The sequence below is a fragment of the Excalfactoria chinensis genome, chromosome 3 (assembly GCF_039878825.1).
Source record: "Excalfactoria chinensis isolate bCotChi1 chromosome 3, bCotChi1.hap2, whole genome shotgun sequence".
Classification (NCBI taxonomy): Eukaryota; Metazoa; Chordata; class Aves; order Galliformes; family Phasianidae; genus Excalfactoria; species Excalfactoria chinensis.
This window is the reverse complement of record NC_092827.1, coordinates 43,736,038-43,763,675: the sequence shown is the minus strand read 5'-3', so window position 1 is coordinate 43,763,675 and position 27,638 is coordinate 43,736,038. Positions and strand designations below refer to the sequence as shown.

The 27,638-nt window shown below is 37.8% G+C and overlaps 1 protein-coding gene across 1 annotated transcript; it reads left to right on the top strand.

The window, feature by feature from the left end:
* The first annotated feature begins 405 nt into the window (after positions 1-405).
* On the top strand, positions 406-25,502 carry HDAC2 (histone deacetylase 2). Its single transcript, XM_072332934.1, has 14 exons — positions 406-636; positions 7,400-7,512; positions 8,089-8,206; positions 9,112-9,186; positions 9,481-9,619; positions 12,327-12,468; positions 15,668-15,760; positions 15,862-15,970; positions 17,348-17,488; positions 19,089-19,197; positions 20,608-20,738; positions 21,194-21,349; positions 22,062-22,119; positions 22,320-25,502. The coding sequence occupies exons 1-14, from the start codon at positions 585-587 to the stop codon at positions 22,348-22,350; spliced, it is 1,467 nt and encodes a 488-aa protein (XP_072189035.1). The 5' UTR covers positions 406-584; the 3' UTR covers positions 22,351-25,502.
* Positions 25,503-27,638: the final 2,136 nt, after the last annotated feature.

Sequence of the window (27,638 nt, the reverse complement as noted above, 5' to 3'; positions counted from 1 at the left end):
TAACTTCAGCCTCTTAAGCAGGGCCTTTCCCCAACGAGGGGCAGCACAAAGCGTTGGAGTGGGCAGTTTCCGGGCGGGAGGGCACCCCAACCCGCGCACCCCAACCCGCCACCGCTGCCGCCATGCGGCGCAGGAGGAGCGCATCGCGCATGCGCCGGAGGGCTGCGCTGAGGGGCGGGGCGGGCGGCGAGGCCAGCTCCCTCCCGCCGGCGGGCTGTACCACTGTGTGGGGGTGTGCGTGGAGGGTGTTTTATTTGGCACTCCCCTCACTAGGCCTCCCTGCTGCCTCCAATCCGCAGTGAGTGTGAGACGAAGCGATATAGCAAGGGGCAAGCGGGAGAGAGCCGATACGTTTAGCTGCGGGAGCGTTGTCTGCTGACTCCTTCCGCCACCTCCCCCGCCTGTGGCGGGTTGGGCGCGGCCCGCTCCCCCAGCTCTCCCCGAGGCCCGGCTTCGTGAGTTCCCGCTCTCTCGCGCCCGCCTCCTCCCGCCCCCTCCCTCCTCCCTCGGTGCCGGCTCGGTCTCGCCTCGGCCTCCCGTTCCCTCCTCCCCCTGCCCCGACTCGTCCCCGGCGCGGCGGCCCTATGGCGTACAGTCAGGGCGGCGGCAAGAAGAAAGTCTGCTACTACTACGATGGTGAGCGGGGTTCGGGGCGCGTGTGAGGAGAGATTCGCCGTTACCGCCGCTCGGCGCGGCCTCTTCGCCATTGCGGCCGCCCCCTGCCCCGCGTAGGCGCGGGGTCCCGGCCGCCATCCACCTGCGGCCCTGCTGCCTGCTGGGCCCCGCCGCGGGGCCGGTGGGACGGGGGAAAGAGAGGAGCGTAGGGGGTTGGGGTGGGAGCTGCAGGGCCCGAGCGATCCCGGCGGTGAGCGCTGGATTTATTGTTACCCTCCTCCCCCCCCCTTCCAAGAGAAAAATGAAAAAGGAGAAAAGTTGGGACACTCCCCTTCATCCGCTAAACGTGAAGGCGCTGCCGAGTCTGACTCCTCCCCTAAAAAAGGAGAAAAAAAAAAAAAAAAAAAGTTAAAAAAAAAAAAAAAGAGCGGAGGCTGTGTGTGGGCTCGGCACCTGGATGTTCCTGCGGCCCGGTTCTCGGTCTGGGTTACGGAGGGGAAGTGCGGGTCTCCTCGGCCAGCCGGTACCGGCGGGGTGCGGCTGTGCGGTGGTGAAACCCGAGTTGCTCTCTGGCCTCCCGAGTTTGTACACTCGTGTGTGTGTGATGGAGACGGAGCCGCCTGGCAGCTTCGGAAAGTACGCACGGCTTGCGCTTAGGTTCGGATATCTGCAGCAACTTGTTCGTGGTTTGCTCTCGCTGCAGCAGAGAGAACTTTTCCTTATGTTCTGTTGAGTTTATATTTGTTTTACTTTGCTTTTACTTTATTTTTTTTTCCTTTTTGTACAGTAGGTGTCAAGTCGGTGGTCAGAGTAGTTAAAAGATTCAGTTTTCTCGAATTGTCTCCTGTTTTACCCGTTGATTGAAATCGGTGTATCAGGCTCTTGTGAGGCAGAGGCTGTTGTATCTCAGCGCTTTGAAGGTCTCACCATTTTGGAAACGAAGAGCAATCGCAAAACCCACGAAGATACCCGAAGTGACTCTTGCTGTAGCAAAGCTGCCATTCGTAGGAAATGGCAGAAATGGGGCCTGCCTTGGGCTTGCACTACACCGAAGGAAGCAGTGTGTGGTTGCCGCCCCCTTCTCTTTGTTGCTGGCTCTGGTTCTTTGTTCAGCCTAAAGGGGAAGGGAGGCCCCTGTTAGGGATAGTTTTGGTGAGACTGGGATCTTACTTTCCTAGGCCGGAGGAATCAATCTCTGCCTTGTTGAAGGGAATGCTGAAGCAATAGGTTAGAAGCATTCTGCTTGCAAATGGATCTTCGGTTTTGTCTTTTTTTCATTGTGCTTATCCTTTTTTTTTTTTTTTAAGTACCAGGTGGTTGTCGTTTACTAGACACAAATATCTTAAGTTTTGCTATGGTTTCTGGACTTGGTACTATTTAGTATCAAGCTCCATAAGCAGCCCAAAATCTATAGTGAGGAAAGAGGTTGGAGAAAGTGGGGAAGGGAGAAGTTTTATGAGAGCAGGATAATGGTGTCATGCAAGCAGCTGGAGCTCATGTCTTGCTCAAATAAGTAGCCTGTAACTATATGCAACTAACAGTATCTGTTGTTAGATGCTTTCTCTGTAAAAGAAATAAAACATGTTGGAATGTTTTGGCTGTCCTTTTTAATTTTTATTGTCAAACAGTTATACTTATTTTGAAAACGGAGTTGTTCGAAGACCTTTTAGAGTTAATACCTGCGGTAAACACTTCCTGTGCTAATTTATGATTCATCTGGTAATTTTTAGTATTTTGTAATATGTTATACCAGCAAAATCTTGAATTAAATTAGGGGGAGTATTTGAAGCCTTAAGTAACTCCAAACCAAATGGTGCAAAGAGGTAGAGTGTCATAACTGGAATAAATGTCCATTTTTTGCCACAGTTTTCCTTCCACAAAGGCTTTCACTCCATTTCTTTGAGAGGATGCAGCAAAAAGTGTTGAAAGGCATTAGGAGTGTACGTGCATGTTCTTTGAGATGCAGTAGACTCCTACATATTCTTTATGATAATCATTATGGTTGTTGTCTCAAGTTTCCAAATTAGCCTGTTGCTTACCAAGTCTTGATTAGCGTGTTGCTATTAACATATATCAATAATTAACAGTTTTAACAGCCTTTACTCTGTGCCCACAACCAATAAACTTGTGGTAGATAGCAGCTTGATTTCATTTTTCTATTGTTTATTATTAGAAAGCGTTAGCTACGTCCACTATGCAGTATGTGGCCTGGGTACCTTAGTGACCTATCTCAAAACAGGTAGGCATTGTCCACAGCAATGAGGACAGGACCCAGATGGTCTTTCCAGCTCTGTATCCTGTACAGTGAAACGCAATTGTAAGGTATCACACAGCAGCTAACACGGTTATAGTTAGTGTGTTGGTTCTGTGCCAGTGGAGTAGCAGTATTGTTTAGATTGCGTTTCTTGCACAGTTTAATGTGTGTTTTCAAAAGGCTTTACCTTCATGAGAAATTCCAGGGATCTGCGTAAGAATGTGGTTGGTGCCACCCATAGAGGTGAGACCAAACATGCTTTAGTAGTGCAGCATGTTAGTGTATTCAGATGCTCTTCAAGTATGTTAGTACTTCCAGATTAACTTCTGTTTCTGCAGACTCTAACTGAAGAGTGTTTCATAGAAGTGATGCTTTGAACTGTGGCTGCTAGAACTGCAGTGGTACCCAGACTATGCTTGAGGCTCAAAAGGCAGAACTCTACCTGCTTAGTTTTAAAAACCAGAACAGGGGGGGAAAAAACCAACCCTGAAGTCCACAGATGTAGTAGTTTTAAGTGTATTTAAATGTCTTTGTTGGACTCATCAGGCACTGATGATTATTTTCTAGATTTTTCTGTGTGTGATTTTTGTCTATTCACGTTGCAGCAACCAATCCAAATGTAAGTACTGCTGTTAAGATTTATTTTTCATGTGGTTTCTATTGTAGTGGTTGTGTTTCTACACTTAAAGCACTTACAAACAATTGTGTGATTTTATGCTAGCCGTGCTTAAAATGAGCAGAAGTATGATCAGTGTGCATAAAAATTTATATATGCCAAAGTTACAGGAAAAAATGATGTCAAAATGTCATATATTGCATCCTCCTTCAGTTTGCTAAGACCTTTGTAATTAGTTAATTTACAGTCTTGTTTTTCTAAAACACTTGGAGAAGGTGATCTTAGCATGACTGGAGCCTTAGCTGCTATCCACAGCCTGTTGGGAGTCTCTCAGATGTAACTGAAGTTCCTTTCAAGTGTGTAGCCTCTTGTATCTCTCTGTTAGAGACTATTGAACATCTGCAGACCTTGCTGACGTCTCTGATAGGGAAGTATGTCAAACACATTCAACAAAAGAATCACATGGATTTGTTTTCATTTTCATGAATTGACGGGTTATTAGTATGTTAATATGTTTGAACCCAGGGCATGACAGCCTGTGTAACAAGTTAATTTTCAGGTAGGTTTTCTGGTCATTTGTTGTTATTGCAGTGTCTATCATGTGATAAATTGTTCAGGCCCATGAGCTGATGCTTACATTATACCGGCATTTGGTTTGTCTCTTTTCAGTTAAGAACTCAACATGTTTGAAATTAGGTTATTGCCTCTCATTACAAGCCAGTTAGCTGATAATGTTATTGGTATAGAATGGTCTTTGAAGCTTTTCTTTGAACAAAATAATAGATTTCCCTACTTTCTATATATGCTGCTTCACACTTTTTCCCTCTACTTCGTGCTTCAGTTATGTTTTCTTTTGCACTTTCTGTGTGTGCCCTCACTGGTGAGTGATAGGAATTATGCTTATAACACTTGTGCCTTTTGCTCTGGTATTGACAACTTTGGCATCAAGCACTCTTGTGTAGTCTGCAGTAGTTGTCTTTGTACTCAGCTCTGCTGTATCCGCTTCTCATGTATCTATGTATACTCTCACCTTTGCTTTTCTCTTTCTGAGTACTTCAGTAAGTCTGTGGTGTTAAATAGAAAGGAAGAGAGAGAAACGTTCAGGATATGTGCAGGAAGTGCTCCTTCATGGAGTGAAAGGAGGAGGAGACATTTCTAAGCAGCCTTACATAGGATGATGTTTCCAAAATTGTGATAACAGGCTGAAAATCAAGATGCCAGTGCTGAAAATGGAACCTCTAGCCAACATATACATCATAGTAATGCCTTGAAACTTGATGGACTTTTTGTCCACATGTTTGAATATTTTTTTTTGTGAGGGTAATACCACAAACCTTTTGTTGTTAATGATGCTAAGACTTGACTGGTATTGCTTGTCACTGAAGTGTATGATATTGAGATCTATTGGTAGTCATTACAGCTGACCTTTAATACAGAAGCATCAGTATGCTTCCACTAGCTATTCACTAGCAGATCTTCTTTCTCTTAATAAGCTGTCATAAAATTTGCCAGCTTGCTGAATCTTTTAAAGTTCTACATTGTATTAAAAACATTAAACGTAGCTTTCAACTTTTAAAATATATTTATTGATTGACTTATTATTTTTTCAAGCATACTCTGCGGTGTATGGTATTCCGGTGATATTTGATTTTAAATGTTTAAATGATGCTTTTATTGAAAGATATATCCCAAATATACTTGGGATACACAAGTTTTTAACAGTGTCCTTTATGTAAGATAAAATAATGTCTTTTGTGGTATAGCTTTATGAACTTGGAAGAGCAAACTGGTAAAAACAGGGTGGGGATAGTAAATGGTGTTCTTCTTGTAGTAGTTAGTGTAGTAGTTAGTTCCAAAGAGTTCTTGAAGGTATTTTTTTTGTATAAAAATGGGAACCATTTAAGAAATGGTTTGGTGGGAGGTATAGGAGTACTGTTCTTTTTTTTTAATACCTTTTGTTCTTGGCCTGCCTGAGAAAACAGTATAGGATTGCAGTATCAGCTAGACTCTACATCTTATTAACTGATGTGCTGGTTACCATTTACATAGCAAAGTTAGGAGTGAGTAAAATCCTTTGAAGTTCTTCAACAATAGTGTTTTTTTCACTGATGTGAGTTGATGAAGAGTAAGACGTTGAATAGTTCTATTATGGCTGCTCCAAAAATTATACCTTGTATTTTATTATATTGGTCCACAATGACAGAGGCTGATGTTGGTGATATGGTAGTAGAGTAACATTCCCATCAGTATTCTCTTACATGTTGTTGCCCTGTGACAGATGGCAGCAGAGGGGCTGTCCTACAGCATGGTGTTTGACATGGCAGTATGGTGTGACAGTAAATTCCGCCAAGTGGAGAAAATGGCAGCCATTGACTTTCATTGCTGTTTGCTGAACGTTTATGGGTATCAAACAGTAGCTGTGAGCACAGTGAGATGGTAGGTGATGTGTTTCAACAGTGATACCATTGACATGAAAGAAAGACAAGCTACATTCCAGTCAGCAGCTGTCACACCATGAAATGAAGAGTGCCTGAATCAGCTCATCTACATGATTTGGCTAATGCTGGTGACTGCATTTGAAAAGCAGTGTTTTGTAGCTGAGAATGTGTTATTGTGCTCTTTGTGTCTGTTGTATTTTGCATGGAAATAGGGGGCATTACTTTAGGAGCAACCTATGTAGATACCTTCATATTACAGTATGTTAGGCCATATCTGTTTTGTGAATTGTCCTTATTTGCCCTATTGCTTCAAAAACTGAAAGTTGGATTTTTAGAATCCTTCAATATTTCTAATCTTAGTGTAGTGCTTGCTCTTCTTGGTGATGCTATTGCAGTCTGATGTTTTCCCTTCCTTGTGGCCTGGAGCTCACATTGAATAAGTGAAACTCCAGCTGCTTTGTAGCAGTGCTACTTCTTACCCTTGCCTACCGAAATATGAAAAATTACATTTTGAAAACAATGTTATTTCTTTTCCAGTAGGCTGGAAAAATTTGTTGAAAAAATGTTGAAAAATATGAAAGAAAAATAAAAATTTTTAGAAGGTAAAATCAGTAATACTACCAAGGAGTTTCCTCAGAAGGAAAGAAGAGCTACTGTGAATAATTGACAATGTGATAGCCCTTGACAACTGAATATACCTATTAGGCTTGTCCACATCTCCTGAAACACGTGGAACATAAGATTTGGTTCTTGGAAATGTCTGTGTTTGGAGCAGAGGCAGGTGTGTTCTCATGCTGTTCAGGCTGGAGGAAAACTTAATGTCTGGTGACAGTAGCCATTCTTTCTTCCTGAAAAGAAGTGATCAATATGTTATGGTAACCGTGTGTCTAGTCATTATCTAATTTGACAAGAGTAGGGTTCATCTGGGTTGCAAGGCAATCTACTGTGGAATGGATCCCTAGCAGCAGGTGGCTTGGAAATGTTTGTGCGTGTGATTATAGCAGCAGGTTTGAAGCTAACTTCTGGAGTGTAACTGTTAGAATTGGCTTTGAAGGGCAGGGTAAGGAAGTATCTACTTAAAATCAGTTCTTAGAAAATGGTAGGTTTTACTACAGCTGCTGTTGTGGTATAATGTCATTGTCAGTGGTGGTTTCTGCTCCCTTCATAATTCCTATTTTGTTTCCTGTTATTCTATTCTCCAGTTCCATCCCATTGTTTTCTTCATTCATGTCTTGAAACCACTCTAGGCACTTTTGTTCCCCCACTACTGTTGGCTTGTAGTAAAGGTCTTCGTTTTGGTCTTTTTTGCCATCTGCTTACAGCTTTTTTGGGCTGTTTGTTTTCCTTGTGGTCCGTCAGAGTAGTTTGTGCATATCTCTTTTTGGAATCATCATATTTACTTGTCTTTTGGGAATGATTCTTCTAAGTAGCAAAAAACTTGTTTTGTAATGTCAGTTCATTTCTGTATATTGACAGGTGATATTGGAAACTATTACTATGGACAAGGGCATCCAATGAAACCTCATAGGATCCGAATGACGCACAACTTGCTCCTAAATTATGGCTTGTACAGAAAAATGGAAATTTACGTGAGTATAAGCAATGGAATGGTCACTGAAGTATGAGTATAAGCAATAGATTGTCCACTGATATATTGTAAGTTGGCTTCAAGTATTCTTACACAGATAAACAGGTAAAAATGGGAGTAGAAATAGAAAATACTTAGTGTATTCAGTTCACTTTTACTTAAAATTGAAGTACCTTTTTATGAGTGTTTTATATATGTGTGTGTGTTTTATATATATGTGTTATATATATGTATGTATGTTTTATATATATATATAAATATATATATATAAAAGCACTGATTTGTAAGGAATACAGATTGCTGTCCCTTTCTGGGAGAAGTAAGAAGCAGCGCCAATAGAGGCTTTGATAGTACTTTTATGATTATGTGGGGGTGAAATTAGGGTAACTGCACAATGAATTTAGTGGGTTCAAGCTAGCAGAGTAATCCTTGCTTCATGCAAAACACCAGTAGTAGTAGTTTCACTGTTCTTCCTTCAGAGCAGGTTAGATTTATTTTAAGCTGTCTGTTTTAGTTAATTGTTAACTGGTTTTGCAGCGGTGCTCTAATTATTTCCATAACTTACTCTTCTTATCAGCGACCCCACAAAGCTACTGCTGAGGAAATGACCAAATACCATAGTGACGAATACATCAAATTCCTCAGATCAATAAGGCCTGACAATATGTCTGAGTACAGCAAGCAGATGCAAAGATGTAAGTGTCAATATTAAGTAAATTCTAAGATTGTACGTGTGCTTCATTGGTTGTGGTGTTTAAACCTAAATATTCAGCAGTGTGATGTTACAAACAGTAGCTACGTTAATTTTGTGTCTTTTAATAAAAAGCAGCTATGTTCAAAGAAATATTCTCGATGTTTACAAAAGGACTTGCATGCAGAATGTCTGCTGGATGCAAAATAATACTTTCTATAGACCTCATGCACCAGGTTAAACTTCAGCTGTAAGTATTTGCAAAACTGGCTTAGAAATACCCTCTAATGCAAATTCTTTCAGAGGGAAAAAAGAATAGCTTAAAGAATAGTAGTAGTAATATATTAAAATATGTTGAAGTCAAGAAATCGAATTGACTCTCCTGTTGGAGTGAGATGGTAAAAACTGCACGTTATTCACATTTTCTGTTAAGTAATTTTTCATACTTCAGGAGTAAGTTCAAATTACTGTTAGAAATACAGTTTAACACAGCTCTACCAATATATAATACGTGTTTGTAACTCTTTACAGTGCCTTATTCTCGATGTATTTTTCCAAGAAGTTGCACATTTATTAATATGATGTTAATCAACACTTGTTCTAAAGCAGACAAATGATTTAACTTATTAATGAGACAGCTTTCTATGGAAACAAAGAAAAAAAACAAGCAAAAAAACCAGTTTGGAGTCATCTTAAATGGTAAAAACTGTGCCAACAGTTGTTTGATTATTAGAAGTCTGGGCAAACTTAATATTTGTTTCAGTGTTTAAAATTTAGCTTGACAGAAAAGGGGAGAGGGGGTTAAAAATAGTTGAAATGCTAAATGAATTCTGCATTTTTATGTGCTATCCTTGCCTATAGCAATGCTATTAGGATTATGTTTTTGAAAGTAATGTGTTTCTTGCACAGTTAATGTTGGAGAAGATTGTCCTGTTTTTGATGGCCTGTTTGAGTTCTGTCAGCTATCAACTGGAGGCTCTGTTGGTAAGTAGAGGTTGTTTGCCAGATATTTTGTAGCTTTATTATATTTATGTCAGCTACATAAACCTTTGATAATATAGATCCTGAAGCAAATACAAGTTTGTTTTGCATAGCAACACAAAGATTAACAGTTATTTGAACTATCTCATATTTGATAATTTGTATATTGTGAGATCTAGGATCAAGTATGAGATTTAATGACTTAAAAATGAGTTACTGTTTCCTTTTAACAAATTTAAAGACCTTCAGAAGTTTCTGACTATGTTTCGTCTCAATTTTGTGCATGTCTTTCTACAGCTGGGGCGGTAAAATTGAACAGACAGCAGACAGACATGGCTGTTAATTGGGCTGGAGGACTTCACCATGCCAAGAAGTCAGAGGCATCTGGTTTTTGTTATGTCAATGATATTGTGCTTGCCATCCTTGAGTTACTGAAGTAAGTTTTATGATAGAAAAAGACAAAAACTATTTAAGGTGGCAAAATTTTTACTAGTTAAATGTTTGAAGATATGGATTGTAATGTCATTACTTGTCAGTTTTCGTAGCTGAGCTTGTACAATTTTTGATGAAGAAAGCTCCCAGCTCTGTTCAATTTGGCTTCAGCAAGAAGTCTAAGCTAATATACAGGCAAGGTGGAAAAAAATAGCTATTAGGTTTGTAACATGTTCTTAAAGTACTTCTTAAGCACAAAGATAGTGAACTCCTAGATCTCACTATTACAGGAGCTAGAATGAAGCAGAGGGTGACAGTAGATTGAAGAAACACAAATTAGACATGTTCTTGGGCAGGAGATCCTTAAATGGAAGCTAGAGACCTCATTGCACTTTACGACTTCCTGAAGGGAGGTTGTGATGAGGAGGGGCTTGGCCTCTTATGCCAGACAACAAACAGGACCCGAGGAAATAGCCACAAGTTGTATCAGGTGAGGTTTAGACTGGACATGAGAAGGAACTTTTTTTCTCAGAGAGTGGTCAGGCACTGGAATAGCTTGCCCAGGGAGGAGGTGGAGTTGCCATCACTGACAGTGTTCAAGAAGTGTCCGGATAGGGAGCTAGGAGACATGGTTTAGTAGTTTTCTGTAGGTATGGTAAAGGGAGGATGGTTGGACTAGATGATCTTATAGGTCTTTTCCAACCTTGTGATTCTGTGATTCTATGAAAGAACCAAGAGGTGATGCACCCTTGAAAAATACTATATGTTGTAATTGTAGATGTTGCGTAACAGGTCTTGGAAAATGGATAGGCTTGCTTTCGCCCTGTAAATGTTGCCTTCTGTTGCTGCTCATGGAGACAGAATAGTGGTTGAGAGCCCTGGCCTGACTATAGGGCACTTAAGCCTCAGGTGTTTTGTTCTCAGTCATAGACCTATTTGATCTCTCAGTTATGCCCTTTTATTTTCCATCTTTCAGGGCATTGCTAATAAACAGGAATTCTAAGGAAAATCATACACTGAAATTTCTCGTGTTGTTACATAAGTTAATGTGGCTGTTAAGAAAACAGTGAAATAACAGCTGTGCTTCTTTGGTTGTAGAGTAATAAATGAAGAGGGGAGTAATGCAGAATTGATCGCAGAACTACCTTCAAGCAACAGTGCGTCAATAAAACCTCAAGTCGTTAATATTAGTTACAGTTTTTAATGGGACTCTATCTCTTCTAATCGCATAAGGCTTATTTTTTTACAAAAAACATTGGCATTTGACTTCTTGGGGGTGGAGCAGCTGAATCTGCTGGTGGTGGGTGGTAGAGGGAAGCAGCTGTAACCAGGAAGTAACTTTAAAAATGGAAGAAGTTGCTGGAGGCACAGATATTTCACATTAAAGCATTCATTTTAATATGCATATATTGAGGATATAAGGAGAAGCTGAGGGAGTTGAGGTTCTGCATTCTAGAGAAGAGTAGCCTCAGGGGGAGGCCTTGTGGTGGCCTTCCTGTACCTAAAAGCAGGCTGGAGGGAAATTCTTCATCAGGGAGTGTAGTGATAGGACAAGGAGTTACTAGGAAGAAGTTATTTACTACGTGGGTGGTGAGGTGCTGGAAGAGGTTGCCCAGAGAGGCTGTGAATGCCCCATCCCTAGAAATGTTCAAGGCAGAGTTGGATGTGGCTTTAGACAGTCTGATCTATTGGAAGATGTCCCTGCCAACAGCGGTTGTAACCAGGTGGTTTCTTCCAGCCAAAACTATTCTATGATTTTATGATTGTCTCTACCGCCTAATAAAAGCAGTATGATTTTTCTGTGGTCTAGTTTTGATTACTGGTTTTTAAATCTTAACTTGTATGTGAAGGAAGTAACTTTCAAACCAGATATGGGTTATATCACTGCAAGAAGCTATTTGGTATCTTGTTAAGAGAAAAAGATCTTAGCACAGTGAAACTATGGCTGCTCTGTAGTTTATAGCACTGTGAAAAATTTGGTGAAAATGTCTTCTGATGTTGATAGACTTTATTCTTTACTGAAGAGCACAGGATTTAAGGGTCGTTTATCGTTGTTTTCAGTGCTCTTGCCATGAAGCAGTTTTCTTTATTCCTCTCACATAAAATGATCAGAAACTTGCACTATTTAAAGAACTATTAAGCCATATCATGGTTTTATGTTAATGATAAGTGTAGTGCAGTTGGAAACAAGAACGTACTTATTTTTTAGTCTTTGCAGAGCTGAAAAAGGGAGGGTTGATGGAAAATAAGTCTGCAAAAAATGATATTTTGATTTTTATGGAATATGGATTATGCCTGCTTCTGGCATTGATTCTTCAAAAATTCTTGAAAAGCATACACTTCAAGTTGTTTCATTGCAGAATGTTTTGGCAATTATTGAGAAATAATATAGACAAAAATGTACCATGAAAGGGGTAAATTCAAAGGATCTGGACAAAAGAAATTGGTATAAACAGGATTAAAAGGTAAAACTACTCCTGACTAGGACAACTCAATTAAATATTGAATGCGTTGCATAATAAAAATCACTTTAAGATGAGCTTATTTTTGCCATTATCCAAACTGTACTGATAATTCTGAGAGTTATGGGAGCTTCAAAAATATAAACTTTATCATAATCTGTGATTTATTTATATTTGTTTGTGGTAGGTATTGATATTTTATGGACATAACAGAAGATTGTGATTTCACATGTGTAATTTTCTTTCTAGGTATCACCAAAGAGTGTTGTATATTGATATTGATATCCATCATGGTGATGGTGTTGAAGAAGCATTTTATACCACAGATCGTGTCATGACAGTATCATTCCATAAGTATGGTGAATATTTTCCAGGCACGGGGGACCTTAGGGTAAGATTGAGCAGGAAATTTCATTGTGATAAATTCCCTCTTACGCATTTCCATGTGGATTATATTGTTTTCACAATTATACTCCATAATAACATGTATTTTCTGAAAAGTTACCAAGTTTGTCTGGAGTAATAGTTGTGTTGAGGAACCTTAGGAAGAAATACTGGATATCGGAAAGCAAATTGCTTACTTCTAGATAAGTTAAACCAACTCTTTGACTTCTGGATATATTGTCTGAGTGGTGTGCTGCACTTGTAATTACAGTCTCTGCATTTCAGTTCTGCAAATACAGAGAAAAGTAAGTCTTTGGACATCACAGGGTTTCAAATCTTAAAATAAATATATGCAATAGTTTAAGTAATCACAGTATTTATCATTCAACTTTACTGTGTTAGGTTTGCTTAGTAGTACAGTTGGTTCATTATTTATTTATTTTTTGTTACTTCTTACATTAATAAGGTACATTTTGAATTGTAGTGCTTCCCACTGCTGAAAAACTTCAGCATGCTTCACAAATGATTTACTAACATTACATTTAACTTGAAAAAGGGAACAACAGACTGTGAAGCATTATTATTTAAGTTGCTGGTGAATCTCTGTCATAGCTGAGAATGGAAAATAATTTTCCTGGCTCTTAAAAGGTCGTTTTTGTTTTTTTAAATTAAGTCATTCCTTCTGTTAGACTCTGTCTCATCAGAACAGGAAGTTGTTCCACTTTGTGAGTTGAAATATGATTTCACGTATGAAGTTTAATATATTCTTCGCTTGATACTCTTGCCTTCAGCCTCTCTGTGACAGCACTCCAAGGATAAATCAATTCCTTGTTAACAGCTTTGTTACATTAGTTTGTACATGCACTTATTATATTGGTAAAGTAATAAAAACTACCAAAAAGAGGATCTATGAAAATGTTGTGTTCAGAAGGTATTAGCTGTATTTGTTATCTTTGCACTGATTCAAGTGATGCAAGTACTTTTATCTTTACAGTAAAGTTTCCAGAATGTGTATTGCACTGTGTGATGATACCCAGTGGACAAAGCAGTAAATCAAAGCTGAGCGTTAAGTCCATAGGGTGTTAAGTGTATTCATTTCAGTTTGTTTTTTGGAGCTGACAGTTGTTATGGTTCTTAAATTTTGTTAAGCTGCTTTCTAAATTGATTTAGGAAATCAGACTTGGTGGTTTTTAACTTGACTGGCCACAAGGTGGTAGTGGTGCTTTAAACAAGAAAACAGCACAGACCAGGATGATCATAATGACTAGCTTTTTTTTCTGAAATTGATTAGGTTTTAGTGTAGCTTTTTTGTTGTTGTTTGTTTGTTTGTTTTTGGAGGATTAGATATCTTGATGTCTTAAAAGCAGCACTTCCCATTGACAGAGGAGTTTGTGGATTCTTCACCTCACCACACCCAGGACAAAGAATTAAAAGATACATGTTTGAAATAAAAACTATTGTATATTATTGGGATTTTTTTTTTTAGCATGATGTCAGTGATGGACAGTACTTTAGGCATTGTAACTTGTCCTATGTTGCTAGATAGTATTTTTAAAATGAGCACTGTGTGCATACAGACTTAAGGAGGCTTTATTACAGCTAATTGCATATGCCACCTTCCTGCCAAAGAAAAAAAAATACAGCAACTGTTTTTATTTATTTTTTTTTTATCTCCAGAGTTTGCAAAACTAGTTGAGCTAAATAATTTGTTCTGGGAATTATTATTCTGTTGCTTGTTTCTGTTCAACTTGATTTTTCTTTTGGTTATCTACGTCAACTTCAATAACCAAATAACTTGTTGTCAGTGGAGGTTTGTTTTAGTAATTCTTTGCTGGGTCTAGTTTGCTGATCAAGTTATCTGACAAATTATGCAAGAATTCATAATTCTGCGATTATAGAACCACCACTGTATCTGATTTACAGACAGGTTGCATTCTTCTGTTCTAGTTCAGTTGTAATATCTTTTTTTAACTGAAGGGAAATGCATAGGCATTTTGCTTTCTGTGTCTTAGAATAAGATGAATTTGATTTCTTTTATATCTGAAAAGCAAAGTGCTGTCACTTCAGAGAAATTGGCTTCTGAAAGCCTAGATTCAAATCAGATGTGTTTAGCAGGGGTTTTCAGTGTTGCTTGCAATACTGTGAACTCTTATAACCTGCTGGAACCTGCTTATAACCTGCTGCACTGGGCTATTGACCAACAATGAAAGGTGGCTACTGAAAAGGGTACGTTGCCATTCCATTTGCTGCAGAAGATGTATTTTTCAGAAAGAGGAAAAAAATCCAAGACTATTTCAGCACCTTCTGTTAATAAGTTTAGTGTTGCTGGGTCATCCTGCTAGGGACCTGCAGTTTTTCAAGGATGTGTGGCTCTTACTGCATATTGTTATTTGATGACAGTTTATAGCTAAACTGATTATGTTGTATCTCATTGTCTTCCCTACTGCACCTTGATTAGTGGCAGAGAACTGCAGTTTGCAAACTGGGTCAGTTTCTGTCTTGTTTGGTGATGAGCTAAAGGGAGAAAATAGGAATGTGTGGCATGTGAGTATCTTTAGGTATTAAGTTGGTAATCAGTGGAATACTCCAGAGTTGATTCAATATTTATTATTATTTATATACCAAGACTTCTAATACAAATGTTGTCCAGGAATGCCATTTAGATAGGCTTGTGTAGTTCTTGAATTGTCAACTGATGGAACTTAGAATAGTCTGCTTGAGTTTTGGTTGGTTGGTTTTTATTTCATTTTTCTTAGATTAGAAACTATTTCTTGACGGGATTCTCTAACTGGCTTCAATTTCTTTCTCCTTTCTATCCAACAAGCACACTCTCCTATGTTTGAGAATACAGTTTTAAACACCCTCTCAAATCATAATCTTATGTATTGTGCATCTTACCTTGCTCTCAGTTCCCTTGGTTTTTGTTGGGCTAAATTAATTGGTTATGTCATCTTTTAAGTTTTTCAATTAGAAAATAAAAAAATAAAAATCAAATGTACTTCCTGCGAGTGTTGTGTTGGTATATAATTATTACATTTCAAAATGGGAAATCAGAATCAAGTACAGTATTTTGCCTGTTGTTCCCATCATGGCACGAACAATGATACAAAAAGGCTCATTGTGGTAGTATAGAGGTTTTTTTTTTTTCCCATGATACCATTGTGTATTATTACAACTATAAGAATGTTTTCTGTCTTTGCTTATAGGACATTGGTGCTGGAAAAGGCAAATACTATGCTGTCAACTTTCCAATGAGGGATGGTATAGATGACGAATCATATGGACAGATATTCAAACCAGTGAGTGTTTTTCTGAGCTCTTTGGGATTGTGCTTTTTTTCATTTTGTGGCTTTATTTTTGTAATGTGAATTCACAACTTGATGTTTTATATTGATTATAGATTATATCAAAAGTAATGGAGATGTACCAGCCCAGTGCTGTAGTATTACAGTGTGGAGCGGATTCATTGTCTGGTGATAGGTTGGGATGCTTTAATCTCACTGTTAAAGGTAAGCAGAAAAGTGTTTGTTGTCTGTAACTTTTTACTCAAGAGGAACTTCTACCTGTTGTATCATTTTCCACCAAAATTGCGAGACAAGGACTGGAGTTGGAGAGATTTTGTTCGTTACCATGATTAATCGCCTCTTTCTTTACTATACAGAAATGGCCAAAAGAAACACAGAAGTTGTATCTTTCTGTCCATCTAAAAAAGTTAAGAACTCTGGTATTCCATGTTCTTCCTAGCCACTCAACTGATTCCCTTTCTTCTATGTACAGGCTTTTCTGTAGCTTTAAAGCAGTGTCCTGGAATGATAGGATGACAACAGTAGTCCTACTGCAACACTTACTGTGATGGGCAACTAACAAAACTAACGGGTCTCTTAGTAGGACTCCTAAACATCAAACACCTTGTTGGGCATAAAATAGGTATTGCTGAAATTAGAATACTGATTGTGTTGTTATGCTTATACTGTTGATTTTTTTATATACTAAGCCTCGTGGTAGCATTCATTTCTAATAAACTTTGTAGAATTTGTTGATTTCTTACTATTAATTACATTTCTACCCAAAAGAATGATTCTTAGAATTGAGATGAGAGATTAATTTAGCAAACAACATAACTTAAATGGTTAGTACTAATATTTATAAAATGTAAAATATATGTTGAATTGTTGGTAAGCCTTGAATCTGGTCTTTTTGAGTCATTGATTTTTCTGTTTTTTTTGTTTTCTTAATGAGGCAATTAAAGTTTTGTAGGCAACAGTATAGTATCTGTTGGCTCTGCAGTGTTTCAGGGTTCTTTTCTTGATTTGCACCAGGTGGCAAAGCTCCTTCAGTTGCCCATACAGATCAGATTTTTTTTCATCTTACATATCTTGGAAACCAAGAGAGCTGCTGCCTCCTACAGATGCCTTTCAGTATGCTGTATCTACCTGGATTGTGTACTGTCTTGGCACCAGTTTACTCTGTAAGCAAGACTTAGCAACCTTTTGTACAGGTTCAAATTTAGAAGTAGAAAGGAGCAAGTGCTGATTTACTTTTTTTCCTTCTTCCTACTTTGTGTTTAACTGAGAAATTATCCCTAGATTTGTCCCTGTCTTTTCATAGCTAATATCAATGCAAAAAGCAAAATACTTGTTCTAAAAGCATTTCAGAACTACAGTGGTAGGAGACCATCATCCAAAGTCTCTGAAAACTGGGGTGGATAATGTTCAGTGTTTTTTATATGCTTCATATCTGACTTGTGAGATTATGCTTAGCTGTAGAGGGTGACAGTTTTGTTTTACTTGATACATGATTATAATGAACTCTAAGCGTATAAGAGTATATACAATTCACATTTTCTTCTTACTAGGTGTTTTGCATATATTTCTTGTTTGTGACAGGTCATGCAAAATGTGTGGAAGTTGTGAAGACTTTCAACTTGCCATTGCTGATGTTAGGAGGAGGTGGATATACTATTCGCAATGTTGCTCGTTGCTGGACATATGAAACTGCTGTTGCCTTAGATTGTGAAATTCCTAATGGTAAATATTAATCCACAAATTAATACCTTATCAAGAAATAATCATAGGAAGGTCAAAGTGAAAGGATAATTATGGAGATATTTGCCAAGCTCAGTGTGTCCGTTTAGAATGAACTATAGAGAAAGCTATTGTTAAGGCTTAGCTGATAACTTTTTAGTAGCTTATATACTAAATGAAGCTTAGAGATTTAGGGCTTGCTTATGCTTTAATCAAAGCTTTAAATTATCAGGTCGCTTAGTATATGTGTTATCATATGTTTGGCAGTATTTTGATTATGACAGCACAGACCTGTTTAAGCTGGGTATTGCAGATACGGTGTTTTTAAGAAAAGGTTGAGTGTCAAAGTACCCATTTTGCACATTAAGACTTTAACTATTCCTTCATTATATCTTTGACCTAAAAGTGTCTTTATTGACATCATCTCTTCCAATTGCCTCAATTTTGGCTATGCAAGCTCTTACCACTTTTAAAGCAAAATAGCAGTAGTCACCTTCTTTTAAATTCTTGAATAATTAAGTAATTTATCTGAGGAATATTTCCATAGAGCCTACACTCCCTGTAATTCTGGCCAAGTATGCTTCTGGACATATTTTTTGAAAGCTTTTCTATGAAATTAGTGTTTGAACTGTCTTGTTACATCAGCCAATGGCAGTTTTCACGTTGGACTGCAGTTTTCCTGGTAACGTTTTGATATACATAGGTCACAAAAAAGTAGTCTCTCTTATTTCTGTAAAAACTGCAACATGTACAAAAAGAACAATAACACTGTTTGATACAGCAAACTCTTAGCTACAAAACACTGTTTTCCAACATAATCACCACTAACTATCACTTTTTAGCAGTGATGAATAAGAGCCTGCATACCACACTTTAAAGTCTGCATCAGCAGAGGTGTGACCCACTGTCTATGTCACCACTGCTGAAACATTGTACCCACCACCTCACTTTGCTGACATCTTCTGTTTGGCCTCCATAAATGCTCAGCAAGCATCAGTGAATGTCAGTAGGTGCTATTTTTTCTGAATTCAGAAATTCAGTTCTACACCTTTGTTTCATCTGCACTTCATGTCAGATATTGTTCTGTCAGACTGCCCCTCTGCTGCCATCTGTCACGGGGCAACAAAATATAACAGAATATTGGTGGGAAGGTTCAACTTCTACTATGCTACCACTAGCATCTGCCTGTGCTGTCATGGGCTAACATCATAAAATAGGAAGCATTACTTTTGGAGCAACCTTTGTACCCACCATAGGTTTTACTGGAAGAATATTCTGATTGGCTCACATAAGGTAACTTGTAAGTAGCTGTAAATAATCATCAGTTAATTGTACCACATCTCCAAAATTAGCATTCTTAAGTTATCAATTTTATTACCTAAGCATTGTCAATATGTGTTCTACCATTATTAAAGCAGAACTTTATTTTGTTCTTTTTGTATTGTATTGTGCAAAGAAAACATGTTTAACTTCATGTGTGGAGTAATTTAGAGAAAAACACTAAAGGATTTGGGTGATATTTTATGTATTTTGTATACACTTTGTATTTAAAATGATTAAAATCACCATTGGGTCACAGTTGTCTTTTCTGTTCTGTTTACAGAATTACCATACAATGATTACTTTGAGTATTTTGGACCAGACTTCAAACTTCATATTAGTCCATCAAATATGACTAATCAGAATACACCAGAATATATGGAAAAGATCAAGTAAGTAGTGCTTACCTTATTTGCCAGCTACACGTGTGAGTTGTGCTTCTCCAAAGGTTTAATTTTTACACGTTTGAGAGCTCCTTTCACTACCACACATTGAAAAAGTACTGAATAGAAAAGACTTCTTTTCTGTTTTATCAGAAGATGAACTTTTAATTAAAATGTCTGTGCCTACAATATTTTCTATGCTTATGAGTCCTGAGTATTTAAAGATGAAAGCTTAGGACTCAGTTTTGGTGGCTTTTTCCCCTTCTTCCAGCAATTAAAGAGATGGCTGTTTTATTTGGCTTACTATTCTGATTTTGTAAGAAGTTTATCCTGTCAGGAAAGAAGCTGTGCTGTGCACTGATTATTAGGCTTCCAAATTCTCTACTCCCTTGTCTAAACAGGAGTTGATTGCCATTCTTTGTAGGTGTCAGCCTTAAAAATAAAAATCATGTGATTACATCAAAAACTATGGAAAGATGTGTGCAAGCAATTGAGAGATTGTAGTTTGAGTCCACAAGATCTGTGAAGTACTTATTGACAAACTGTAGAGATCGTGTTCGTAGGCTTTGCTTCTTCTTAGTTCAGTTTATGCCTACTCACATCATGAAGGTTTGTTTGTAAACTAATATTGGTCTTCAGAAATGGAATAATAATAATAATCAAATCTGTGCTCATCTAATAAAGAGATAATTGGTTAATTTGAAGTACTCATTGTTTACAATGGTTTTGTTTCTAATTTGGATTTAGAAGAAGGTTATGTAATAGAAACAGAAAAAGAGGCTGCAAGGATCTCATAAAACCTCAGTTGCCATTTCATTCTTTGAATTGAGCGGGGGGATACTGAGACAGTTGTCACAAATGCTGATGCTTGTAACCTGCCAACACTTCTCTCCACCCAAACAGCTTTGGACCGATAATTTTGAGTCCCAGGTTATCTATCCTTCTTGTTCCTGCATGTGTGTCTGTGGAGTGTGGGATCTGTCGCATCAGCTGGCTTGGACAAGAATGTCTGTCTATTCTCCCTGTAGTAGCCAGTAAGCAATCTCATCCAGATGGATCACTTTTGATCCTGATCTTATTGCTGCACACAGCATGGAAATAGTCACGCTCTAAGTGTCTGGCTTCGTTCAGAGTCTAGTTTACTATCCAACCTGATAGTCTTGTCTATTAAATAGTGGAAGGATGCCTACTGACCTAATGAAAAACTGAAGGATTGACGTTCACTGACAGTATATGTATAAAATTTAAGAGAATGTGATGTCGAAATAGGTTGTGAATACTAGTGATCTGCTGTGGATGGAAGGCTTTCTGAAGGCTTTCTTAAAGAAAAGCAGGTTAACTTTGCAGAATTTATGGAATTATACACAAAATCCAAGGGAATACTACTTCTGTGTAGTAGTAACTTTGTATTAATTACAGGCAACGCTTATTTGAAAACTTGCGCATGTTACCTCATGCACCTGGTGTACAGATGCAGGCCATTCCTGAAGATGCTGTTCATGAAGATAGTGGAGATGAGGATGGAGAAGATCCAGACAAACGCATTTCCAGTAAGGAACACTATGAAGTCTGAGTAATCCTAGTTTTAACTGTTCAGAACATCAATCTTAGAAGTGTGATACTGGAAGATTGGAACTTGGAGAACTCATTTCCTAAGTAAAAAAAACTTTTGCCATTGGTCTGCCAGATTTGTGGTTATTAAAATGGCCTCTGTGCCCAAATATGAATCTGTAAAGGAGTCTCAAGAAGTGCTCAAGAATACCTGAGTCTTATAGAGCAAGTTGTTGCAGTATATTTTAATATACTCCAGAAGTGTTAGACAAGTTGTAATGGAAGGACTTAGCTTCTGACTTGCTGTTCATAAAAATAGTAATGAATTAAGTGTTTTTGAAAGTAAAATGATCTGATTTATAACATATTTTTACTAGTTCTTAATTTGGTAGTTCCTAGGTCTATTTAGCCAGTCTGTATTCTGACCTTTTTTTTTTAATTTCATAAATTTCAGTTCGAGCATCTGATAAGCGCATTGCCTGTGATGAAGAATTTTCAGACTCTGAAGATGAAGGGGAAGGTGGACGGCGAAATGTTGCAGATCACAAGAAAGGAGCAAAGAAAGCTAGGATAGAGGAAGACAAGAAAGAGACAGAGGACAAAAAAGCAGGTAGGATTCTATGGTTATTTTATCCTGCCTTTTAAAACAGCAGGTATTTGTCCTGCCGGAAGGAAGATACATTCTCTGTTAACAGTTATTTCACTATTAAAACTTTTAAAAATCATATTATAAAAATCTATTTTAAAGTTTAATCTGTTTCATCATTGATTTTAAGATGTATCTATTCATCAGGCTGGGATTAGTGTCGTTTCTCCCCAGACTCAAAGCTTCATAAGTCAGGGGTTTGTTAGGGTTAAAAAAAAAAAAAGTTATCTTGGTTTAAGTATGTTCTTTTTTTGCTTTAATGGAGTAAGGCTGCTGGTTTTCTTCTGAAACTGAAGCTTGGTAGTTTTCTAGGAATAGTGTACTTGAAAGAATTTTGGGGCTTTTCAGTAAAAGGCTGTATTCTAAGACTATGGGACAGTGAACCCCATGAAACTGGGGAAAATTCAGTTTTCATTACAGATGCTCTTTTGGCCAGTCAAGAGAAACTATGCCTGACTTGCTTTGAATCACTTGGCGTTGTGCCCAGGTAACTCCCCAGGATGGATACATTTAATGTTATATGTCAATAAGCAAGGTTACTTTTCCAAAAGCTGTTTCTCTTAGCTGCAATTGTATCTATGAAGTATAGCTGTCCCAGATTTATTTTTTTTTCTGTCCAAAGGAAGTTCACTTGCATTTCTTGGTATATTCCAAACCATGTAATTTTTATTTTTAGATGTTAAGGAGGAGGATAAATCCAAGGACAACAGTGGTGAAAAGACGGACACCAAAGGGTAAGCAGTTAATTAATGTCATGTTACTTAAGAACTTAACTTTAAGTATTCTTAAGTATTGATTTCTGTATAGATACTTTGATTCCCTCATAATACTAAATATTTTACACTTAGAACAATACTGACTCTACATTGCGTTTCTGAAATGGTTAATCTAAAAAATCATGCATTTTAACAGTTTATTTTTTGCTTTTGTACAGAGCAAAGTCAGAACAGCTCAGCAATCCTTGAACAAAAGATAGTCTCACATCAATTGCAGAACATAATGCTAGAATTGGAGAATACCTAAAGGAAGAAGTTTTCATATTGATAAAGACTGCTGATTTCATTTTTGTACTATTTGGCATGGACCGTATTTATTTTCAAACGGCTTTGTTCTGGTTTTTGGCAAGTTGTATTGTGAGTTTTCTAATTATGAGGCAGAAATTCCTTTCTTCGCCATGCTTTATGTAATAGTATTTAAAATGGATGTGAGTTATGTTAAATGTCTAAACTGATCTATTAAAGTAATTTGCATTTCCTGAGCTGATTTTACCTTTTTTGTAATTTTATCTTTATTAAAAAAAAAAAAAAAAAAGAAAATTGTACTTGGTTGTCTTCTGTCCATCACTGAACTAAAAAGACAAAGCTCCGTGTAACTTGAGCAGATTTGCATTTGTCTGTGAGTAGCGGATAAATCTAGATAGACAGATGGTGAATATTCAAGTTGGACTGTGCTGCTTCATGTGCTTCAGTGGCTGCTTCCAAGAGAAGCAACAAATATAATACGAGTACGTGAGATTTGAACATGTTAAATAAGTGGGGGAAGAGATATTCGAATAATGTGGTTGTATGAACGTGCATTTTGATATAGAATTTTAAAGCTCAATGATAAAATGTCTTGTAGCGCCCAAGAACCATTCCCACCATCAGAATCTACTCCCAAAACTGGTTAATTTGCTGTAGATGAAATTTCTATATGGTCATCTTTCAAAACATACAAGATAAGAAGTAAAGGTTTGGCTGTAATTAATAATCTGTCCTGATTTTTTTTTTTTAATAGCTATAAGCATTGTAAAATGTTGTACCTGTTTTAAGAAGAAAAAATACTTAATTTTTTCTTTGTTGATTGCTTAGTTCATTCTATTGCCTGACCTGAAACACAGAAACCTGAGTATACTTACATTTTTCTTTTTGTCCTCTCAATCTACTGTAGTCTTTGTTTTCAAGCTTACAGATGACTGAACACTGAAGTTTGCAGTATTGCTGTTAATTTCAAGTAGTTTGTGAATTAATTGCTGATCCTGTTGGTAATTGAAGTTATTGTTATTTATTGTGTGAATTAGTGGACTGAAATACACTGTTTAAGGAGAGAAAATACTACTTACATGTACCAAAGTGATAAAATGCTGTTTTGTTTGTTTTCTTTGAGGATAGCAAAAGTACAAATGCAAGGACCAAGACCGTGGGTTTGGGTACACTTGTGAGCATTTGTGTTCTCCTGTGTGCATCTAATGCCTGCTAGCTCGCTAGTGCAGAGGATAAAAGTTAGATTTGAGGGGCTATGAGGAGGTCACGAGTTCATACCAAAGAGGTGAGAAATGCTAAATGATGCCAAAGGCATGCCTGTAAGTGTCCACTGATACTTGCAAGGAGTTCGGTACTCTAAATTTTGTTACAGAAGTTTTCACATTATATAACTGAAAGTAGCAGATATATTTGCATTATATACATGTCGTAAGGTGGTGGGCTGATTGGTTGTTGTAGTGGTTTTTTTTAAGTTGATATAACCTTACTTTGTATCTGTTACAGGGCTTTTGTTCAAGCAACCTGTAGTCTCTGCCATTGTTACAAGTATATCAAAAAAAACATTTCTTAGATAATGGTATTGAAAAGCCTAAACACAAGAAGGAAAAATAGCCAAAACCTCTGTCCTTAAAGGATTGATGTAATTCAAGTGTAATTGGCTTTTAGCTTTGCAAGTTCAATAAATCATTTTTGCTTATTCCAAATGGTGACATTCACCATCCAATTTCTAAAAATCTGGAAGAGTGAGAATAGATCTATTTTGATATTCATGTTGGTTATCAGTTCAGAAGGTTTTTTTATTACTTTTTTTTTTCCCCCTAGTATTTATCATCTTGCTGCCATCTTCATTTTACCAGTGTTCTTGCAAAGCATTTGATATTGTTTTCACTTCATGAGGAGTTATCTTAGAAAGAGCTCAGAATACTTGAGAGTGTTTTCAGAACTCAGGCATTTAGATCTTTGTTTTATTTCAGCATAAGCAACTGCTTTCTAGTTGAGTGTAAATAGGAGCTATTCAAATTGTTCTTTGAAATACTTGTAGGTCTGTGTGCAGACTAGAAGAAGATCGCTTATTTCTTCATCCAACAGCAATACAGCAATATTAATGTCAACTAATATCAATATGACCAAACTACATTATTTCCACTTCCAAGGTTTTATTGTTGTTTTTTAGTACTTCTAAATGAAAAGATTGCCTTTTTCACAGTTTGCACTTATATATTTGGAAGCCCCACTGAAAATACATTGTTTGCATTTGCGTCTTCCCATCCTTTAAGTTATATTCTGAGAATTAATTTGTGAATGGGTTTAAAACAAATCTGAATGAGAATTCAGAATTTTCTTTGCTCTGAGCCTAGAACTGACAACTTCTGTTTGCATGTATTCTGAGGCAACTCTTTTTAGCCAAATTTCTGGTGGGATTTAAATAACCTGTAAAAGGAACTGTATTATACGTAGCTGTTTCAAACAATTATAATCAGATACTGTTCAGAACATGGCAATAGAAATAGTACTTTTTAATTGCTACTGTTTTTTTAATTCTAGTAATTTGTAGTAGTTACCTATTGTAATAGTCTCTTGCCTCTGAGAGAGTATGCGACTGGCACAGATAATTCTATAATCTTATTTAAATAGTGGTTATCTACCATAGCCAGCAGCTCAACTTTAAACATAGTGTTTAATGCATTTCAGTCTACCTCAGAGAAGATGGTATCTTTTTGAAATGGCATTTATTGTTGATAGATGACTTGGCAAAACTAGATGTCAAAGCTGGATAACGGCAGGCAGAAAGAGAGAACAACTTCCTACATTAGAAACTTGGCCTACTGTTTTCCATGACTGTGCTGCCAGAAGAAAAGGAGAAAAAAAAGGCTGCGGGTAAGCTTTAAGTGATTCCATGCTGCAGTTTCCAAACAAGCTCCACATGGATAATGCATATGTAGAATGATTCTCCATTCTTAAAATCTGTTTTTAAAACTTTCTTTGTGATGCTGCTTTTAACACTATTTGTTTCAATAAAGTGCCCTAGAGATCTAGCTGGTAGAAGCAAAAATTGTGTTGCTGTAGGTTATATCAAGCTGTGTTAAGCCTAGCACAAAACTGAGTCAATATTGTGCAAGTCTCTTCTATCTGTCTTGTTTTTCTTGGGAGAGGTGGGTGGGGGCTCTTTTGGGTTGGGTTTGTTTGTTTGTTTTTTCAGGCTAGCAAGCAATTGAAAACTGAGGAAGTGAAGATCAGAGAGAGTGAGGAGTTATGAGTCAGAATGCCACACTCTTGTGTGGTTGGCTACGATTCTGTTCGATTCAGAAGGTTTTTAAACACTATTGCAATGTTCTTTTAAAGTCTCTATTTAGTACCTTTCTGTGGAGGCCAAAATTATAAGGGGAATTTCTGACAACTCAGACTGGAAGAAAGAGACTGAAATGCTATGAGTTTGAAAGTGGAATCTCTCTATGTTAAGTCTTCAGCTGTTCATGATGTGGATGAATGAGGCATATATCCCTAATTGCATCACTGTGCTGCTTTTTTTATTGTTTCCCCTTCCTTCCTTTCATTCTATTTTTTGGCAATGTTTTTTTCATTCCACTCTGAGAGCTAACAATCTTTAGTGAATCCTTGAATAGACAGCACTGCTGTAACTGTACTGCAGATGTTACTTGTCTGATAGAATGCCTAAACGTCAAGAACCTGGATGCTCTCCTTTTAAAATAAGTAACAAGAATAAATAATGAAGTGTGTTATGGTTAGAATTCCTCTGAATAATTTTATATACTACTTCCACCTATGGGTGAGGCCTGGGCTGCATGTCAGGGACAGTTCTACGGCTTCTGTAAGGGCTTCTACTGATTATTCTTTGGAACCCCCCTTCATTCCTCACATATGAGAACACCCCGTGTCTAAATCTCCCTCTACTAGAGGGAGGGGAAGAGCAAATGTAACTGGAGTAGGCTTGGATGGGAAAAACACTCAGTTGCTGATTACTGTAAAGTTTGAGAGGCATTTTCTGTTTACCTTACCAGATGTTTCCTATTCCCAGATGAATGGTGTCGTACGTCTTAAAATGATGGGTTAAATTTCAGTAAACTATTTTGAGTGGCTAATCGGAAAGACCCCTTTGGGATTTGATGTTCAGAGGCAAATCAACTGCGGTTCTGAAAATCAGCACCTCCAGAGGGAAAGTGCTGAGGCTCAGGAGAACATGTGAGCATCTTCTGGCTTTAAAAACAAGGAACTGAAATTTTGGGACGTGAGTTCAGCCCTTATGTGACAGCAGCTGTGATTAATTATTGTATACACGCCTCTTTTGAGTTCTTTGTGCTGCAGGAAGGCATAAAGGAAATTATTTACACGCTTGTATTTTTAATATTTAAAATAGTTCTGATACTTTTACAAACCCACTTTAGCATGAGTGTTACTGTTCTAGTTTCCTCAGACTGCCAAGTTGTCTCCTGACTGGGAGAGCTGTAATGTGGGACTTGGAATGTCCCTCGTGTTACTGAGGCAGGCTACCAAAGAGCAACAGAGCGTGTTACTGTGCATAATTTGACTTTTTATATCCCAGGTGATACTAACCTGAACAAAGAGTTTGGGGAGCTCCTGCAGGGAGAAGTGCTGAGACAGAAAACACCTAAGGTGTGTCTCTTGTAATGAATTAGATTGAAATTACCTTGCTTACCTTCTAGCGAGGGTCTGGCCAAGACAGAGTTCAGCTCAGGCTGATTTAAAATTAGATCTTAGGTAGGCTGAGGTCGTGCATAACTAAAACCATGTTTTTCAAGTGCTGGCTGACTACATCCAGCAGACAGGAGCTGAACTGAAGCTTTGGGATTGCAACTAAGGTATGTGAGATCTGAATACAACAGTAACTTATTTTCTGCTGTTCGTGTTAGAAGGTGCACCAGGACTATGGATCATGCTACCCCAGAGCCACCTCCTTCCCACAGCACTCATCTTTGTTTAAAAACAAGTAGGTCCCGCCTTGTGCAATCCCAACTATAGCATTTTGCTACTTGCAATCTCCATCGAGGTGATATGGGAGCTACTAGGAATGCTGCAAGAAGGAGCTTTTTATGCATGGTGTTTACAGAGCTTCAGATTTTGCACTGTTTGCTGGGATGTGCCTCTCTGTTCCCTTTCTTCCAATTTCTACCGTTTCCTGGGAACAGTTGGCTTAGTTCTGCTTGCATTCCTTACTGACTGTGGGGCAAGATCAGCCACACCAGCTTGTAGTT